This window comes from Mus caroli, chromosome 3 (genome assembly GCF_900094665.2).
Source record: "Mus caroli chromosome 3, CAROLI_EIJ_v1.1, whole genome shotgun sequence".
Taxonomy (NCBI): domain Eukaryota; kingdom Metazoa; phylum Chordata; class Mammalia; order Rodentia; family Muridae; genus Mus; species Mus caroli.
The window spans coordinates 22,098,815-22,117,904 of NC_034572.1; the positions used below are offsets into that span (position 1 = coordinate 22,098,815).

Here is a 19,090-nt window from a genome sequence, read left to right on the forward strand (position 1 = left end):
TCCCAATGGAGGAGCTAGAGAAAGTACTCAAGGAGCTAAAGGGATCTGCAACCAACCCTATAGGTGGAACAACATTATGAACTAAACAGTACCCCGGAGCTCTTGACTCTAGCTGCATATGTATCAAAAGATGGCCTAGTCAGCCATCACTGGAAAGAGAGGCCCATTGGACACGCAAACTTTATATGCCCCCAGTACAGGGGAACACCAGGGCCAAAAAAAATGGGAATGGGTGGGTAGGGAAGTGGGGGGGAGGGTATGGGACTTTTGGGATAGCATTGGAAATGTAATTGAGGAAAATATGTAATAAAAAATATTTTAAAAAAAGAAAATACCTAATAAAAAATTGGAAAAAAAAAGAAAGGGTAATAAACAGAAAATGTTTATAGAATGCCTTGTAGCAGTTAAACATTGATCTTAGTATCCTATTTCATGTAACATTGTCAAGTAGATACACTTAGGATTATTCTATTTACTAGAACTGTATGTGAAGCAAATTGAATGTACCTGTGAACACATGGGTAATTATATGAAATAAATGAATATGAAAATGTCAAAAAAAAAGACAAATGACTGAATGGTAGGTAGCTAGATGGATAGACAGATTGGTACATGATAGACACACAGACAGATAAGTGTGTGCATACACCATTTGAAGAGTCAGCATCTTTCATCACTTTATGCCTTAGATTTTACTTTTCAGTTTCCAAGTATGGGTCAGCGTTAGGAAGTAAGCCGCATACTGACCGTGTAGGGCACTGTGAAAACAGAGGCTGTTCACCAGAGGCCTTTTGAGTGATTCAGTTCTCTGCCTAACTGATTAAGCTCTGCAGCACCAGAGAGATCATCCAAGAGTTAAACACTCGGGATCACGTGTTCTGATGCAGTTCACCCATTCTGAAACTTGTTCTCACCATCTTGCTCAGTGGAGCTTTGAACTTGGTTTCCTTCTGCCTCAGCACCATCACTGCTTTGGCTGCTCAGTCAAACAGAGACAAAGTCTCAGGTAGACCAAGCTCACCACTTCCTGAGGCTGCTCATGAGCTCCCGATCCTCCTGCCTCCACCTATCAAGTTTGGGGATGGCAGGCACCCATCAACACCCCTATATCTCATCATATTCTTTTCAATTGGAATATAACCAATGGCTTTTGGTAGGTAAAGTGTGCAGATTCAAAGGGACTTTTTAAAACAAAAGAAAGAAACAGAAGAAAAATGGGTATTTCAAAATGTTAACAATAGTAAAAGAGTTTAAATGAACAAGATTGTTTTAAGAGGCAATAAAACATTGCAGTTCAAGTATTGTCCTCTGGAGAGCTTTTTCACGATGCCTAGAATTATGATACATTAGCCTCAGGAGAAAATGCTAAAATACACTCATGTACTGCATGCTGTTTCCTGAGAGAATTAACTTCCGCCGTCATTCTTTACAGCCCAGATCTGTTTTTAAAAAAACATCAGCACTTACTACATTAAAACCTATATGCTTCCTACAAATTTCAAGCAAGACTCTTCCCATTGTTTCAATAGATTATGTGTGCAGCAATTGTCCGTAATGGCTGGAGCAGAGTCGAGGTGGCCGTCTTCATTGTGGGGAATATGAGTAATAAAACCATCAGCATACAAATGATTTTTTAATTAGGTTTTAATCTGTGTATTTAGAGAAGTTATTTCTGCACGAATTCCATGCTGATAATTTTTATCTTGGTATCACAGCTGCAGTCGCTAATGGCAGACGCCATGGACACCCTTGAAGGAAGAAAGAGTGATAAGGAGCGTGTGTGGAATACAATCCAAAAGGTAAAATTCTGAGCTGAAGGAAAATACATCTTATCCTCTGAGAAAATGTCTACCTTGGGTCAAATCTGTCTAGAAGATAAAAAAGAAATGAAAGAAGTCCCTGGGGTTGTTTTAGGTCTGCTTTCTTTGTGAGGTGAATACAGCTGAAAGAACTAGAAATGGAACTAAAACCAAAGATGAGGTTTTTGGTTTTGTTTTGTTTTTTTAATTCGTTCCCATGCACTGTAGTTATTGTAGCCACCATCCTTCCAGATCATGTTCCTTTCACTTTTTACTTAAATGACTGTTGCTTCATTATTTATATATGTATGTGTGTGTGTATATATATATATATATATATAGAGAGAGAGAGAGAGAGAGAGTATAAATAATGTATATATGAATATAATTTATAAATATATACTTGCTATATATATACACATGCATATATATTTCATAACATATATGTATGTGTGTATGTGTGTGTGTATACACACACACACATACACACACACACATACACACATACATATATGCAGCTCTAAGTCCTGGATGTCCTGGACTCACTTTGTAAACCAGGTTGGCTTCAAACTCAGAGAACTACCTGCCTCTGTCTGGGATTAAAGGCCTGGCTTGTAATGACAATTTTAAAAACAATTTTCCTTGATTTTTCAGCTACTAATTTTTCTTTTATTTTGTCTTGTGGGTTTTTTTTTTCCACTCACTTTGCATGCAATGGCTACAGCCCAGCTCAAGCTCCAGGATCTCACACATTGGTGGGTTTGGTCAGGGAGAAGTGGAACAGCTAGCTGCTGGTTCACAGGGCAACAATTACAGTGAGGTGCCTGGCCCTAGGTACTCAGGAGACTTATGTGACAGTATAGACTTATGGGCCATTCTCATTCAAACCACTGCAACACCTTATGAGAGATTAATTTGGGGCTTTCCAGAGGGAGAACCATCATAGCAGAGAACATTGTGGAAGATAGGCAGGCATGGGCTGGAGCAGCAGCCGAGAGCTTACATATTGAACCACAAACAGAAAGTAGAGCACACAGTCCAAATGGCACGAGTCTGCCCCCAGTGTGATAGTTATTCTTGGGTGTCAACTTGACTATATCTGGAATTAGCTATAACCCAAAAGTAGAGGACATGCCTCATCTGTGACATGGGAGATCAATCTACTACTAGTCCAACTACTAACCTCTGAGGTAAAAAGACAAGCCTTTAATCCAGATCCTTAACCCAGATCCAACCTGGGTCTTGCCTTCTACTGGAATCCTATGTAAGGTCACAGAAGAAGGCAGTTTTTGCCCTTTGCCTACTTGTTCTTGCTTGCTGTAACATACGTTCCTTCACTGGCATTAGGCCTACTTCTTCTGGATTCTAACACATACTGAAGACCAGCTGAACTGAACTCCTGCTCGATTCCTGGACTTTCCGTTCATGGCCAGCCATTGTTTGGTTAGCTGAACCACAGACTGAAAATCATCCTAATAAATTCCTAGATAGATAGATAGATAGATAGATAGACAGACAGACAGACAGATAGAAGGATAGACAGATAGACAGACAGACAGATTTTTCTATAACTGTTATTACTTTAGAGAGCCTTGACTAATACACCGCGGAGACACACCTCCTCTCACAAAGCTGTGCCTCCTAATCCTTCCCAACCTGTTTCACCAACTGGGTACCAAGTATTTAAATATTTGAGTTCATGAAGGTCATTCTCATTCAAAGCACCGTGCCATGTATATGCAAAGGCAAAGCACTCATACAGAAAGAAAAATAAGGAATAGTGTCAAGACATTTGCTTGAGCAAGGCGGGGTCTGCAGAGAGGCCTTCTGGTGCCATTTACCAAAGAAAGCACGGGCTTTGGCTAAGAATATAAACTGCTTTAGAGTGTAGCCAGGAGGGAAAAGCCACACTAGATAGCTGAATGAGAATTTAATACAGGAGGTGAAGGCAGTTGCTGCCCAGAATGACAACCTGAGTTTAATTCCAGGGAGCCACATGGTGGAAAGAGGAAACTGATTTCTATTAGCTGTCCCTGCACCTCCACACATATGCCATGCAGGAGAGGTGAGAAAAATGTCATTTTAAAATAAATAACTAGGAAGTTGTTAAATAAGAAAATTAAAAACTGAGAGAGAAAATACAGGAAATCAGTACCATTCAGTGGAGCCAGGGATCCAAAAGAAGGGGTTGGGATGACAAACTCTGAGAAAATTGGATCAGAAACATGTCAAGCCAAAACTCCGGCATCAAGTGGAAGGTGCTGCTCTGTCACTCCTGGGTCTCAGGAATCAAAGGAAGGTTCCAGAAGGGCTGAGTCACAGACCCTTGAGAGTGATATACTAACCCACTGATACTGTGAAGTCAAGAGAAGTTCAGTGGTCTTTGGAGGAATTCTCGACATTTTGAGATTCAGAAGCAGTATATGTTTCTGTACTGGAGAGAGCTTTTCTGCTGAGATGCTCACAGAAGACAGGCATAATCCAAGGCAGAGAGGAAGGAGCAGAGATGCTCATGGAAGACAAGAATAATAGGAAGGCAGGGAGGAAGGAGCAAGCCTGTCTTTCTCTTCTGTTCCTCTGTTGACAGAGACCAACAGCTGGCAAAGCAGAGGTGGGGTTTATAGAGAACTGACCCTAGTATTACAGCTGACCATAAAAAAGTGGGTTTGGAGCCAGGCAGTGGTGGTGCATGCCTTTAAGCCCAGCACTTGGGAGGCAGAGGCAGGCAGATTTCTGAGTTCAAGGCCAGCCTGGTCTACAGTTCCAGGACATCCAGGGCTACACAGAGAAACCCTGTCTTGAAAAATCAAAAAAGAAAAAAGAAAAAAGGAAAAAAAGAAAAAGAAAAAGAAAAAGAAAAAAAGTAGGTTTGGAGAAGAGAGAATACAGACTTACTAGAGAGTGTATTATTGAACCTGGGTGCTGTCAAGATGCACAAGGGGAAAAAAACGGAGCCTAAAGTTCTGGATAAATACTGAATGAAGGTGATAAGGAATGAGAAGAAGAAAAGGGGATTAGAAGGAGGAGAAAGGACTGACTAGAGATGTAAGTTTCTAGGTCTTTGGCCAGTTAATACTGAATGACATCATTTGAGTGGCTGATACTGGTAAGGAAGAGTGTGTAAGAAGAGAAGAGAATTGTGAGGGGCACATTTCAAACTGTGAGGCAGAAACCAGCAAAGGAGAGTAAGAGCTTGGGAAAGAATTAGAGCTGAAGGTTAAGGAAATTCAATACGGAAGAGTCAGCAACATTACCAACTGTTTCTACCAAGTATACAAAATAACTGTTTAGACCAGAGATCAGCAAATTCCAAGCTGCGGATCCCATTCAACATACCACCTATTTCTGTTAGGAAAGTTTATTGCTTTTCATTTCTCTGTGGTCTGGGTCAACTCAGCTGTTGTAATCATTCACCAAGTCAAAATTGTTTACTATCTAGCTATATGGAGAAAACTATGCTGTACTCCAGTTTACAGTAGTACACATCCCAGAAATACTGCATCATCTGAGTAAATATTTGCAAATTCAAGTGTTTATGGAGCCACTGCCAAGAAGATGGAAGACATATCAACGCTTTTCTGCATCTTTTGAAAATGCTCTTGCACTTGGCTATGAGCTACAGATCATAGCACCTATGTTCATGGGTACACACCTAGCTGTGTCTTCTTAGTTTGTTCCTACCTCAATTATCTGTGCTGTGTAACAAACTACCCAAAGTGGAGTGCTTTAAAAGAAAATCATTACGGTCTCTCTGATCTCTACATTGATCAGACTCTACCAGCTGGTTCTCAAAATGTCTTGACCCTGGTTCAATCTTAGAGCTTGGGTGCATAGGTCTGATATCTGTGAATGTTACAAGATGGCTATGTCACATGGCTGACAGCTGACACTGGTTGTCTGAGACAGTTGCCTGTATGTAGGTCTCCTGTCTGAAACAGGCTTTACATAACACAGTGTCGCACTGGATTCTAAGAGGACAGTTCAAGAAAAGGAAAGTGAAAACATTCAGTGTTCAAGAGTTACCTTCTTTCTACATCAGCTTCTGCTATATTGTGCTGACATAAGCAGTGACCAGCCAGCCTAGACATAAATAGATGGAAAAATAGATTCTCTGACCAAGAAGATGATGGTGACCATCTCGGAGACAAGACACAACAGTGGAATGTCTCTGTATCCTGGACTGGAAAACATACCTTCAAACAAGCAGAGATCAAGTCATATAGCTCAAGCAAAGATAGCCAATTCAAGGCCTCCCAAAATTATAACACAACTGAACCCCACACCACACACCCAACCAGTGAGTCTTTAGTGAGTGTCTAGAAAGACTCATTGGTGAACAGCCAGTCTTTCCAAATTAAAAGCCCTGCTAATGATCATGGCTTTCTAAATAGAAGCTCCTGGGAGATCTTTAGGAAGATGTGAATGGAAAGAACAGGGTGCCAAATTTTTCCCAGGGGCTTTTAATTTGTCTAATGTGACTCTACAAAGTACGATGGTATCACTCTCAGACAATTCCAGTAGCAAGTAAGTAATTTCCTTTTACTGCTACGGAGTTAATTTGTGTGTGCAGGAAAAAAAATAATTAAAAAAAAAACTAATTGTACAAGCTACACTGTGTTCTGAGCTCACTGGAAGTTGGTATCAGCATCGCCACCTCTGAGATCTGTTATCTGTAATAGAAACAGCTGTTGTACCTAATGAAAGCACTTGAAATTTTCATCGGAAACAGCAGAATTATAGCAGAAGCTGCTCATTCTACATAGTTAAAGGGTCTGTCAGCATCCCCATTACCTCACACAGTTTCCTGGGCTCCACGTTGTTATAGGTCTATTAAAAAAAAAAAAAAAAAAAAAAAGGCACATCACGCTGCAACTGGATTCATGAGCACTGACGTCCTGTCTATGTTTTTGTCTTCGCTGAAGTTCTCCCAGAAGCATCTGAGCTTCCCCCTGGCTCACTAGGATTAAAATACATTCTTCACAGAGCTGTAAGAGAGTGGCAGTAGCTGGAGTTTGACTCTGCGGAGTAGTTCTTTCCATTAATTAACTCGAGATTAAGAGACATTCATGTTGGTTTAGTAATGCAGATACAAAACTGGGCAAGTCATGTTTAATAAAATAGTGAGCACCTTCTTGCCCTGGCCAAGGCTATCAACAATGACTAGTTTTAGTCTACAACAATAATGCCTAAGAAAGCACTCGGTCTTGAACATCCCTAAGGCCCCACTGACACCTTCCTCATTCGTGTAAACAGAATGGCTTCCATTCTTTGTTAGACATTGTCCTAGACATCCAGATTCATTCAGGAAGGATCAGTGCCCACCTACCATCTTCTGAAGCAGTCAACACATCACCTAAAAATTGTTATCGTGCCAAATAGGGGGGAAAGGAAGCATGGTAGGAAACTGAAAGGTACCAAATGCAGAATAAAACTGTGTGGATACTGCATAGAACTCATGTTCAGTAAAGGAAAGATCAAGTGTAAGACCTTCAGGTAGGGTGTGCCCTACAAGGACAGCATGGTAACCGCTGTAAATGAATGAGAATCCTAAAATCTGATGTGGAAGAAAAGAGAATGTTTTATAAGAACAAACACACTTGAAAGCTGTCAGGGTGAGAAGGGTGAAGGGGCAAAGGAGAATGATGTGTCTTGGTCCTTTTCTACTGTTGTAAAGAGCACCATGACTAAGGCACCTTACAGAAGGAAGGGTTTATGGGGGTGCTTACAGTTTGAGGCAACAAATCCATGACCATCGTGGTAGGGAGACTGGAAGTAGGCAGGCCTGATGCTTAAATCGTTATCCACTAGTAAGAGGCAGAGAGGGCTAACTGGGAGTGACATGGACTTTTAAAACTTCAAAAAGTGCACACACACACACACACACACACACACACACACACACGGCACATCTCCCACAAGGCCAGTAGATACCATTCTTTTTCAAACCACCATGTAAGAAAAGGTCATAACAGTGATCCAGGAGAGAAAACGGGAGCTTCTATATGTTACTTTTTTCCATAGTTGAGATTAGAGAAATTTAAGGAATGGGAATTTACATGGGCTCACAGTTAGAGGATAGCACCCATGCTGGCAGAGCAGGCACGGCAGCATAGTGTGAGGTACTTAATCACATTGTGTCCACAGTCGGAAAGAGATGAAGACTCGCGTCCCACCTGATTTTTCTCTCAGTCCAGGACCCAGCCCCATGAAGTGATGCCACCTACATTCAGAATGATTCTGAATTAAACGTCCCTGGAAACACCCTCCAGACATAGCCATAGGCATGTCTCCTAAGCAACTATAAATCCATCAAAATGAAGACGAATCAGCAGACACTCTGAACTAGCAACCTGGAGACAAACTAAACCTGTCACAAATCAGGGCAAAATGCCATCTTCTCTGTCTGAGCCTCAGTTTCTTCACCTGTAAGATAAGGACATCGGCCTAGAAGAGCAGAAACCCTTCCCCAGCTGAATAAGTAGATGTCTTGCAAGGCAAAGCACCCAAATCAAAGAATAAAAGTATTTATGAATTCTTATAATGGAATATTCTCCTGTTTACATAGGCCAACTCATTAATCTTCATCAGCACGTTGCCCAAAGTCACATAGCCAGTTAATAATACAAGTTACAGCTTGAGCTGCCTTTGAGTCCTGAAATCTCTGTGATAGAAGTCTAGAATGTATGACACCTGAAGAAGCCCAGGTGGTTACAGGCATTCAACAACATGTTCACATTCAGCACTATGTTTGCATCCGAGTGTGAGACCAAGGGTAGGTCAAGGTAGGCTACAGCCAAAGAGAAATGTAGAAATGTATACACTAGCCTGATTGTCTTCTCAGATTCCTTCAACCTAAGCTAGAAAAGACACTATGAAGGTTTTGGGTCAGTCTAAGATCATTAATTGACTTTGGGGCTGGGGAGATGATCTAGTGGGTAAACTGTTTTCCATATAAGCATGAAGACCTGAGTTCAAATCCCCAGGTAGAACTGGGCACTGCCACACATATCTATAATCCCAGTTGTCCTAAGAAGAGACAGAAGCTGGCAATATGAATCCCCGGCAGCTCTTGGGCATGACAGGCACACTGTCAAGCAAAAGAAAAAAAAAAAAAAAACAGTGTAAGTCAAGAAGTAACAAACCAACCCCCTGCACTCCCCTCTGACCTCTACACTGCTTGCTGTGTATCATGCAAATAAGCACATGTACACATATACACATCATGCACATGCTACATAAAGGAGTTACTTAGCTAATTAACTGACTATCTTGTATAGCATCCTCCTGCTTTTACGTGTAGTTTTCCATCCTGAAACATTACTAAGCAACAAGCCACCACCCTGTGAGAAACCCTGAGTGTCCAGATCCAGTTTACTTTCGGTCCTGCCATTTTTGCTATTTACCACTGAATCCTTATGTCCACTGAAGCTGGATGGGTTGGATTTGGGGAGTTTTTCAAGAGATTTTATTTTTAATCATGAATGTGTGTGTGTGTGTGTGTGTGTGTGTGTGTGTGTGTCTATGCACATGAATGCAGGCACCCATAGAGGCCAGAGTGATCATCAGATTGCTCGGAACTAGAGCTACAGGCAGGTTGTGTGTCACTTGATATGAGCAGTGTGTGGTCTTAACCACTAAGCCACATCTCCAGCCCTTCCACAGAGGTTCGATGAAGGCACCTAACCAGAGCAATGGAAGGGGGTATGAAAATAATGCTACATATTAAGTTGGCACATCTGATTTCTTCTCACTGCACCTCCAAGTGTCAAACAGTTCCCAAGGAAAAGTCATTCTTTTTGTGCTCACAAAGCCTAATGTATCTGTGAGAGGATCAGACTTTAACCGGCTATAATGTATTATTTTGTCTTCTGTCTCTGAATCACTCATCTAAGACTAAATGAGGAGAATAAACGTTGACATTTTAGAAGCAATGAGAGAAGTCTCCTCAAACATAATCTCAGACCTGTGAGTTTTCATGAGTAGTTTTTTTAAGGTAGGAAAACCACTTTAAAATTCTTCTAGTATTACAAAATGCAGCAAACGTCAATGAATCCGGCAAACAGAGTGTATGCATGTCCTCAAATACCCATATAAATGTACTCAAAATGATTTACATTTTTATATTCCTTTTCATCTCAAAATCTTCCTGATGCATCTTACCCTTTGCCCTCACACAAAAATGGCATTCACAGGCATATCCGTCCTGCCCTTGACGATGAACACGAGATAGGATATGTGGCCCAGCAATGCAATCCTGTTGAAGCCTTGGCACAGGCAGAGCAGAGGGGAGTGAATACAAATTGGGAGGTGAGGCAGGGGCTCTGGCTTGAGGAGACAGAAGAGCAAACTGCAGCGTTTTATTTACTCCACACATCAGCATTCAAGCCTGAATCCTTCCGGAGGTTCCTCTGAGAGATAGCGCCCACGCGGCCCCATCACTCATTGGCCAGTCAGCTACCGCACATTGGGTTAGGAGTTTTGTGCGTGCTCTTGTCTTTCCTGAGACTCAGCAGTGGTGCTGTTCATTTGCAAAGCAGGTTTTTTTTTTCAGCAATCAGGCGTTTCCTGTGTGTCTGGTTCTTTAAAGAGTCTCCATAGATTTATTGTAATTTGACTGTGAGTCTTGCATCTTCTGGTTATGACTGTCCTCATTAGCATATCCCCACATTGCTTTATGGTGTGAGCTCCGAGCACAGCTAAGCAGTTCTGTCCGTAGTCTCGTGCAGGTCCTGCACTCCAGGCACAAACAGGAAAGACAAGACCGAAACTCCTCAAGGATTAGAGATAAACAGATTCTATAGCCATAGGTTTCCAGGCAAGGATCTCTAGGAGAGGCATGTCCCTGAAGCCCTGTAGAAGCTCATAGTTATCATCATAAGCTGAGCTTTCAGGCAATGACACTACTGCTGTCCTGTGGATGGTTCCTGTTAGCTACCTTCACAGAGTGGCACAGATAGATGGTGAGCTCTGGATGTCACTGATGACAACATCTTCTCTCCCCTTGTCTGGAGAGACAAAGTGTGGGCTGAGTCTATGGCATTGGGAAACTTTCTATCACTTTGACAAGGCATAGGAGCTTTCTTTGGGCTCACTGTTTCAAAAATCTCAGCCCATGGATGCTTATCTCCGTTGCTTTGGCCATAGGGCAATGCAGCTGATGGTGGTAGCAACACAGCAGAGGATGTCTGTTCACCTGGTGATAACTGGAAAGAGAAGAGAGAGACAGGGAGAGGTCAGGGCTCCAGTATCCTTTGAAGGGCACACTCCCAGTGACCTCATCTGTGCCTGCTAACCCTGCTCACTGAAGCCTTGACTGCCCCTTGGTAACAGCGCCAGCGACCAAGTCTTCAGCACACAAGCCTGTAAGAGATGGTCCAGATGCAAATGATCGCATTCTGGGTCACTATCCCTGGCAGCTCTTGCTTCTCATTCACTTCCCATCAGAGCTTGTTTTGCCTCCAACACTGGGAAGCTCTCTTCCATCTCTAGTCTGCAGAAGGTAGTGTCTTCTAAAACGTTGATTATTTGACAGGACATTTCTGCAACAAAAGTCTGATCCTTGGCCATGTCTAAACAGGATTTTATCCAGATGTTGGCAAGTTAACCCGCTGTCATTCCAGTGAACCTAGCAAAATACCACTATCCAAGTATCTTAGACTTACTGAAGCAGGCTTGGGCTTAATTGTCACAAGCAGAACAGGCTTGCAAAATTTATTTCAGGAAATAAAGCTAATCCCGATGATGAAAAATATTACCAGTGGTTATTAGTGATCTCAGCACATGTCGTACACATGCTAATGCCATAACACCTAATGACTGCCACAACACTATGACACAGCTGTCATCGCATTTCTGTGGAGGATGTGGGAAGTAGCGCTGTAAAATTCACCAGGAAGTAATCCTACATCTGTCCTGCGTGCTTTGATTCACAGTCAGACTTGAGTCAGAGGGTCTCCTCCTAATCTGCAGCTAGAACATCTATGTTAAGACAAACACAGCTGCGAAAGATGTCACAAAGAATATAGCTTACTCCCAGCTCAGACTATGTAGAAGCCAATGAGACCAGCTTTGAGTCTTCTTTTTGGCTGAATGGATGGATGGTAGTGTCAGAGGATGTGATGAGGCTCCTCCATCCTCCTCTACACCACAGTTCATCGTCCATCTGACCCTTCACCTACACTGCTCTTCAGCAGCCTACTGGCCAAACCCAAACCCCAAACCAGCAACTCGTCCCTGAACTGCCCTGCTGTTACTGTCTCCCTTGTGACCCCTTCCTTTGTGGGCATACCAGGCTTATGTTTTCTTTCTTCCTGCAACTTCTGGACTCCTAGGACATGGTTCATGGTTATTAAATGTTGCTGTGAGGTCTGCTCTCCGACGAGTTGTCTGAATTTGCATCCTAAGATGCCAAAGGCTTTCAAAGGAAACAAAATCTCATAAGCACATATTGTAACCTCTCTAAACATCACCATCCTGACACAAAAGGCCTCAGGTCTGACCATGAGCCTTCATAGTGTTTACCTCCGTCACTCTCTCCGCTCTCTCCCTGTCTGACTCACTCACAAGCTGATACAAGGAAGTGACTAAACATAAATTGGAAGTATGCATTTAACTCTGATTCCATCCACATTTTCATCTTTGCACATTTTTCTTTTCTTTTTTATTTATTAATCATTTTATTTCTTACATTTCAAATGTTATCCCCCTTCCCCTTTGCCTCTAAGAGGGTGCTGCCCCAGCTACCTACTAAGCCCCACCTCACCCCTCTAGCATCCCCCTTCACTGGGGCAACAAGCCTCCACAGGACCAAGCACTCCCCTCCCACTGATGCCAGATGAGGCAGTTTTCTGCTACATATATGTAGTGAGAGCCATGGACCAGCCCATGTATATTCTTGGGTTAGTGGTTTAGTCCCTTGGAGCTCTGAGGGTCCAGTTAATTGGTACTGTTGTTCTTCCAATGGGGTAGCAATCCCCTTCAGCTCCTTCAGTCCTTCCCCTAACTCTTCCATTGCGGTCTCTGGACTCAGCTCAATGGTTGGCTGTGAATGTCTGCATCTGTCTTAGTCAGGTGCTGACAGAGCCTCTCAGAAGACAGCCAAACAAGGCTCCTGACTGCAAGCACATCTAGGTATCAGCAATAGTGTAGGGGTTTGGTTTCTGCAGATGGAATGGATCACACGGTGGCGCTGTCTCTGGATGGCCTTTCCTTCAGCCTCTGTTCCAATTTTTGTCCCTATATTTCCTCTAGACAGGGACAATCATGGGTTATTTTTTTTAGATGGGTGGGTGGCCCTACCCCTCCACCAGGGGTCATGTCTATCTACTGGAGGTGGTCTCTTCAGGTTCTATCTCCCCTCAGTTGAGTATTTCAGCTAATGTCATCCCCATTGGGTCCTGGGAGCCTCTCACATCCCTGACATATGAGACTTTCTAGTGGTTCTGCAAGTTCCCCACACACACACCCATTGCTACTTATTTCTATTCTATTCTCATGGCTCTCTGTACCTCTTCTCCTGTCCCACACCAGATCCTGCCCCCCCCCCCTTTTCTTCTCTCCCTCCCCTCTCCCAACCAGGTCCCTGTGATTATTTTGTTTCCTTCTGTGGGTTTGAAGCCTCCTCACATTGGCCTTCCTTCTTATTAAGCTTCATATGCTCTGAGTTGTACCATAGGTATTCTGAGCTTTTGAGCTAATATCCATTTATCAGTGAGTACATACCATATATGTCCTTTAGGGTCTGGGATACATCACTCAGAATGATATTTCTAGTTCCATCCATTTGCCTACAAAAGTCGTGAAGTCATCATTTTTTATTAAAAATGATGGTGGGTAGATTCCATTATTAAATGTAAATGTAAATTTTTCCCTGTGCTAATGAGTTCAAGGCTCTTCTTCACTTTCACTTCTATCAGTTTCACTGTATCTGGTTTTATGTGGAGTTCCTTGATCCACTTAGACTTGAGCTTTGTACAAGGAGATAAGAATGGATCGATTTGCATTCTTCTACATGCTAACCTCCAGCTGAACAAGTACCATTTGTTCAAAAATGCTGTCTTTTTTTCCACTGGAAGGTTTTAGATCTCTTTTTAAAGATCAAGTGACCATATGTGTGTGGGTTAATTCTGGGTCTTCAATTCTATTCCATTGATTTTCCTGCCTTTCTCTGTACCAATACCATGCTGTGTTTTTTTGGTTTTTTGGTTTTTTTTTTTGGTTTTTTTTATCACTATTGCTGGGTAACACAACTTGATGTCAGGGATAGTGATTCCCCCAGAAGTTCTTTTATTGTTGAGAATATTTTTCACTATCCTGGGTTTTTTGTTATTCCAAATGAATTTGCAAACTGCTCTAACTCTATGAAGAAAATTGAGTTGGAATTTTGATGGGGATTGCATTGAATCTGTAGATTGCTTTCGGCAGCATGGCCATTTTTACTATATTAATCTTGCCAATCCATGAGCATGGGAGATTGTTCCATCTTCTGAGATCTTTGATTTCTTTCTTCAGAGACTTAGAGTTCTTGTCATACAGATCTTCCACTTGCTTGGTTAGAGTCACACCAAGGTACGTAATATTATTTGTGAATATTGTGAAGTGTGTCATTTCTCTAATTTCTTTCTCAGCCTGTTTATCCTTTGAGTAGAGGAAGGCTACTAATTTGTTTGAGTTAATTTTATATCCAGCCACTTTCCTGAAGTTGTTTATCAGCTTTAGGGGTTCTCTGGTGGAAATTTTAGGGTCACTTTTATATACTATCATAACATCTGCAAATAGTGATATTTTGACTTCATCCTTTCTAATTTGTATCCCTGTGACCTCCTTTTGTTGTCTAATTGCCCTACCTAGAACTTCAAGTACTATGTTGAATAAATAGGGAGACAGTGGGCAGCCTTGTCTAGTCCCTGATTTTAGTGGGATTGCTTCAAGTTTCTCTCCATTTAGTTTGATGTTGGCTACTGGTTTGCTATATAATGCTTTTACTATGTTTAAATATGGGTCTTGAATTCCTGATCTTTCCAAGACTTTTAACATGAAGGGATGCTGAATTTTGTCAAATGTTTTTTCAGCATCTAATGAAATGATCATGTGGGTTTTTTTTCTTTGAGTTTGTTTTATGTAGTAGATTATGTTGATGGATTTCCATATATTGAACCATCCCTGCATCCCTGGGATGAAGCCTACTTGATCATGGTGAATGATCATCTTGATGTGTTCTTGGATTCAGTTGGCAAGAATTTTATTGAGTATATTTGTATCAGTGTTCATAAGAAGATTGGGCTGAAGTTTTCTTTGTTTGGTCTTTGTGTGGTTTAGGTATAAGCATAATTGTGGTTTCATAGAACTAATTGGGTAATATTCCTTCTGTTTCTATTTTGTGGAATAGTTTGAAGAGTATTGGTATTAGATGTTCTTTTAAAGGTCTGATAGAATTCTCCACTAAACCCATCTGGTCCTGGGCTTTTGTTGTTGTTGTTGTTGTTGGGAGACTATTAATGACTGCTTATATTTCTTTAGGGGTCATGGGACTGTTTAGACGGTTTATCTGATCCTATTTTAATTTTGGTACCTTGTATGTGTCTAGAAAATTGTCCATTTTTTTCCAGATTTTCCAATTTAGTTGTATATAAACTTTTTTAGTAGGATCTGATGGGTTTTTGAATTTCCACAGTTTCTGTTGTTATGTCTCCTCTTTCATTTCTGATTTTATTAATTTGGATACTGTCTCTGTGCCCTCTGGTTAGTCTGGCTAAGGGTTTATCTATCTTGTTGATTTTCTCAAAGAACCAGTTCCCTGTTTGGTAGATTCTTTGTATAGTTTTTTTGTTTGTTTCTACCTGATTGGTTTCAGCCCTGAGTTTCATTATTTCCTGGGGTCTACTCCAATTGGGTGAATTTGCTTCTTTTTGTTCAAAAGCTTTCAGGTATGCTCTCAAGCTGCTAGTGTAAGATCCTTCCAGTTTCTTTTTAGAGGCTCTCAGCGCTATGAGTTTTCCTCTTAGCAATGCTTTCATTGTGTCCCATAAGTTCAGGTATGCTATGCTTCATTTTTGTTAAGTTCTAGAAAGTCTTTAATCTCTTTCTTTATTCCTTCCCTGACAAAGTTATCACTGAGTAGAGTGTTGTTTAGTTTCCATGTGTATGTGGGCTCTCGATCGTTTTTGTTGTTATTGAAGACCAGCCTTAGTTCATGGTAATCTGATAGAATGCATGGTATTATTTCAGTCTTCTTTTATCTGTCGAGGTCTGTTTGGTGACCAATTATATGGTCAATTTTGTAGAAGGTACCATGAGGTGCTGAGAAGAAGGTATATTCTTTTGTTTTAGGGTGAAATGTTCTGTAGATACCTGTTAAGTCCATTTGGTTCATAACTCCTGTAAGTTTCACTGTGTCTCTGTGAGTTTCTGTTTTCATTATCTGTCCATTGCTGAGAGTGGGGTGTTGAGGTCTTTCACTATTATTGTGTTAGGTGCAATGTGTGCTTTGAGCTTTAGTAAAGTTTCTTTTATTAATGTGGGTTCCCTTGCATTTGGAGCATAGATGTTCTGAATTGAGAGTTCATCTTGGTAGATTTTTCCTTTGATGAGTATGAAGTGTCCTTTCTTATCTTTATTGAGAACTTTAGGTTGAAAGTCGATTTTATTTGATATTAGAATGGCTTGTTTCTTGGAAGAAAACTTCCAAGAAAATTTGCTTGGAAAATTGTTTTCCAGCCTTTTACTCTGAGGTAGTGTGTCTTTGTCCCTGAGGTGGGTTTCTTGTATGCAGCAAAATGTTGGGTCCTGTTTATGTAGCCAGTCTGTTGGTTTATGAATTTTTACTGGGGAATTGAGTCCATTAATATTAAGAGATATTAAGGAAAAGTAATTGTTACTTCCTGTTATTTTTGTTGTTAGAGTTGGGATTCTGTTCTCGTGGCTATCTTCTTTTAGGTTTTTTGAAGGATTGATTACTTTTTGCTTTTTCTAGGGTGTCATTTCCCTCCTGTGTTGGAGTTTTCCCTTTATTATCCTTTGAAGGACTGGATTTGTGAAAAGATATTGTGTGAATTTGGTTTTGTCAAGGAATATGTTGGTTTCCCCATCTATGGTAATTGAGAGTTTTGCTGAATATAGTAGCCTGGGCTGGCATTTGTGTTTTCTTAGGGTCTCTATGACATCTGCCCAACATCTTCTGGCTTTCATAGTCTCTGGGGAGAAGTCTGGGTAATTCTGCTAGGTCTGCCTTTATATGTTACTTGACCCTTTTCCCTCACTGCTTTTAACATTCTTTCTTTGTTTTGTGCATTTGGTGTTTTGATTATTATGTGATGGGAGGAATTTCTTTTCTGGTCCAAACTATTTGGAGTTCTATAGGCTTCTTTGTATGTTCATAGGCATCTCTTTCTTTAAGTTGGCAAAGTTTTCTTCTATAATTTTGTTGAAGATATTTACTGGCCCTTTGCATTGGGAATCTTCACTCCCTTCTATACCTATGATCCATAGGTTTGGTCTTCTCATTGTGTCCTGGATTTCCTCGATGTTTGCATCAGGAGCTTTTTGCTTTTTGAATTTTCTTTGACTGTTTTGTCAATGTTTTCTAGGGCATTTGTTGCACCTGAGATTCTCTCTTCTATCTTTTGTATTCTGTTGGTGATGCTTGCATCTATGACTCCTGATCTCTTTCATAGGTTTCTAACTCCAAGGTTGTCTCCTTTTGTGATCACATGATACAAATCAGAAAGGAAGAAGTCAAGCTATTACTATTTGTAGATGATATGACGGTATATGTTACTGACCCCAAAAATCCCACCAGAGAACTCCTATACCTGTTAAACAACTTCAGCAAAGTGGCTAGCTATAAAATTAACTCAAACAAATCAGCCTTCCTCTACTCAAAGGATAAACGGGCTGAGAAAGAAATTAAGATAACAATAGCCTTCACGATAGTCACAAATAATACAAAATATCTTGGTGTAAAATAATCCAGGATATATTTGCTCCCATAGACAAGGCCCAGGAGAAAATCATTTTAGGAAGGATTCCTGCTAATAATATGCATGTCCTGTTATTATTAAAACATATAACCATCACTAGGTATCAGCCTACCCTTTTGAGCAGATCTCTTCTGATCTATGAAGATCTACTGTTTTGTAGTGATACTACATAGACAAATAGATGACTTCTTAATTCTTAATAATGATCCTATAAGAAATCCTAAAATTATATCAGTATTTATTAAGTTCTTTTATAGTAGGAGTGCTATTATGTCCCTTCTGATAGTCAAAACTGCAATGAGAGCTCTGCTCATCTCCCCTGTGTCACCAGTTAATTGTTTCTGACAGTAAGCAGACTTTCTACTTCTCAGAGGACATTCCAAGAGGTTGTAAAATCATTAACCAAAGGTCATAAAATGGGAACTAATGATTTATTGTAGGTTCTAGGACAGAAGATAAAATATTGACTGGGTTTTTCTATGTAAAATTCACTAATAACTTAGTTATGGTTTTTACCTTTCAATGAACTTATGGAGCTGTGACACTGATGAATGTTTAGCTAGATAAATACTCCTAATGGATATGCATGTAAACATTCTCTGTTGTAAACTTCTATATCAGTTTATAATTTGAATTTATATGTAAACTTGTGATGAACTTTTTACCATGTGATCACGTATTCTGAAAGATATATAGGTGCTGAGGACAAAGAGAGGCATAGCAATTTTGCCTTGCCCCACTTAGGATCTTTCTGCCCCCCCCCCTCCGCCCCCTTTAGAGAACTTTCATAGGAAACTTTTTACAACTTAGAAATAAATCCTAAATTCACTTTCAAAGTGTCCCTTTCTCTTCCTGTGACTTCAACTAGCATGCTGAAAGTTAGAGACCTGCGGTTCCTGCAGAGATAGAATAAAGGCTACATTACTTAATCCCCCACTGTTAGGATACAGGTGTTAAGTGCTTAAGCCAGTGGCTTTTAACCCTCAGAAAGAGCAAGAAAGTTTTTAGGACATTTTAGAAGATACCATCAGCATTTCAGTATCATTAGAGAGCTAGAACATCCGGAGACCATCAGTCTTTGAAGCCATACCGGAGTCCTACTCTGTGTCCTGTTTCAACCTGCTCCAGGCCAGGAGGTTCTCCATAATCTCCCATGCTCATGGATTGGTAGGATCAACATAGTAAAAATGGCCATTTTATTAAAAGCAATCTAGAGATTCAATGTAATTCCCATCAAAATTCCAACTCAATTCTTCCCAGAAAAAGAAAGAGCAATTCTCAACTTCATCTGGAATAACAAAAATTCAGGATACG

The 19,090-nt window shown here is 40.8% G+C and overlaps 1 protein-coding gene across 1 annotated transcript in view; it reads left to right on the forward strand.

The window, feature by feature from the left end:
- The window catches only part of Spata16 (spermatogenesis associated 16), a 306,178-nt gene that overhangs the window by 259,221 nt on the left and 27,867 nt on the right, over nucleotides 1–19,090 (forward strand). The window contains exon 10 of the mRNA XM_021158236.1: nucleotides 1,716–1,799. Within this exon, the coding sequence (XP_021013895.1) occupies nucleotides 1,716–1,799 (84 nt within the window). The remainder of the gene's footprint in view (nucleotides 1–1,715; nucleotides 1,800–19,090) is intronic.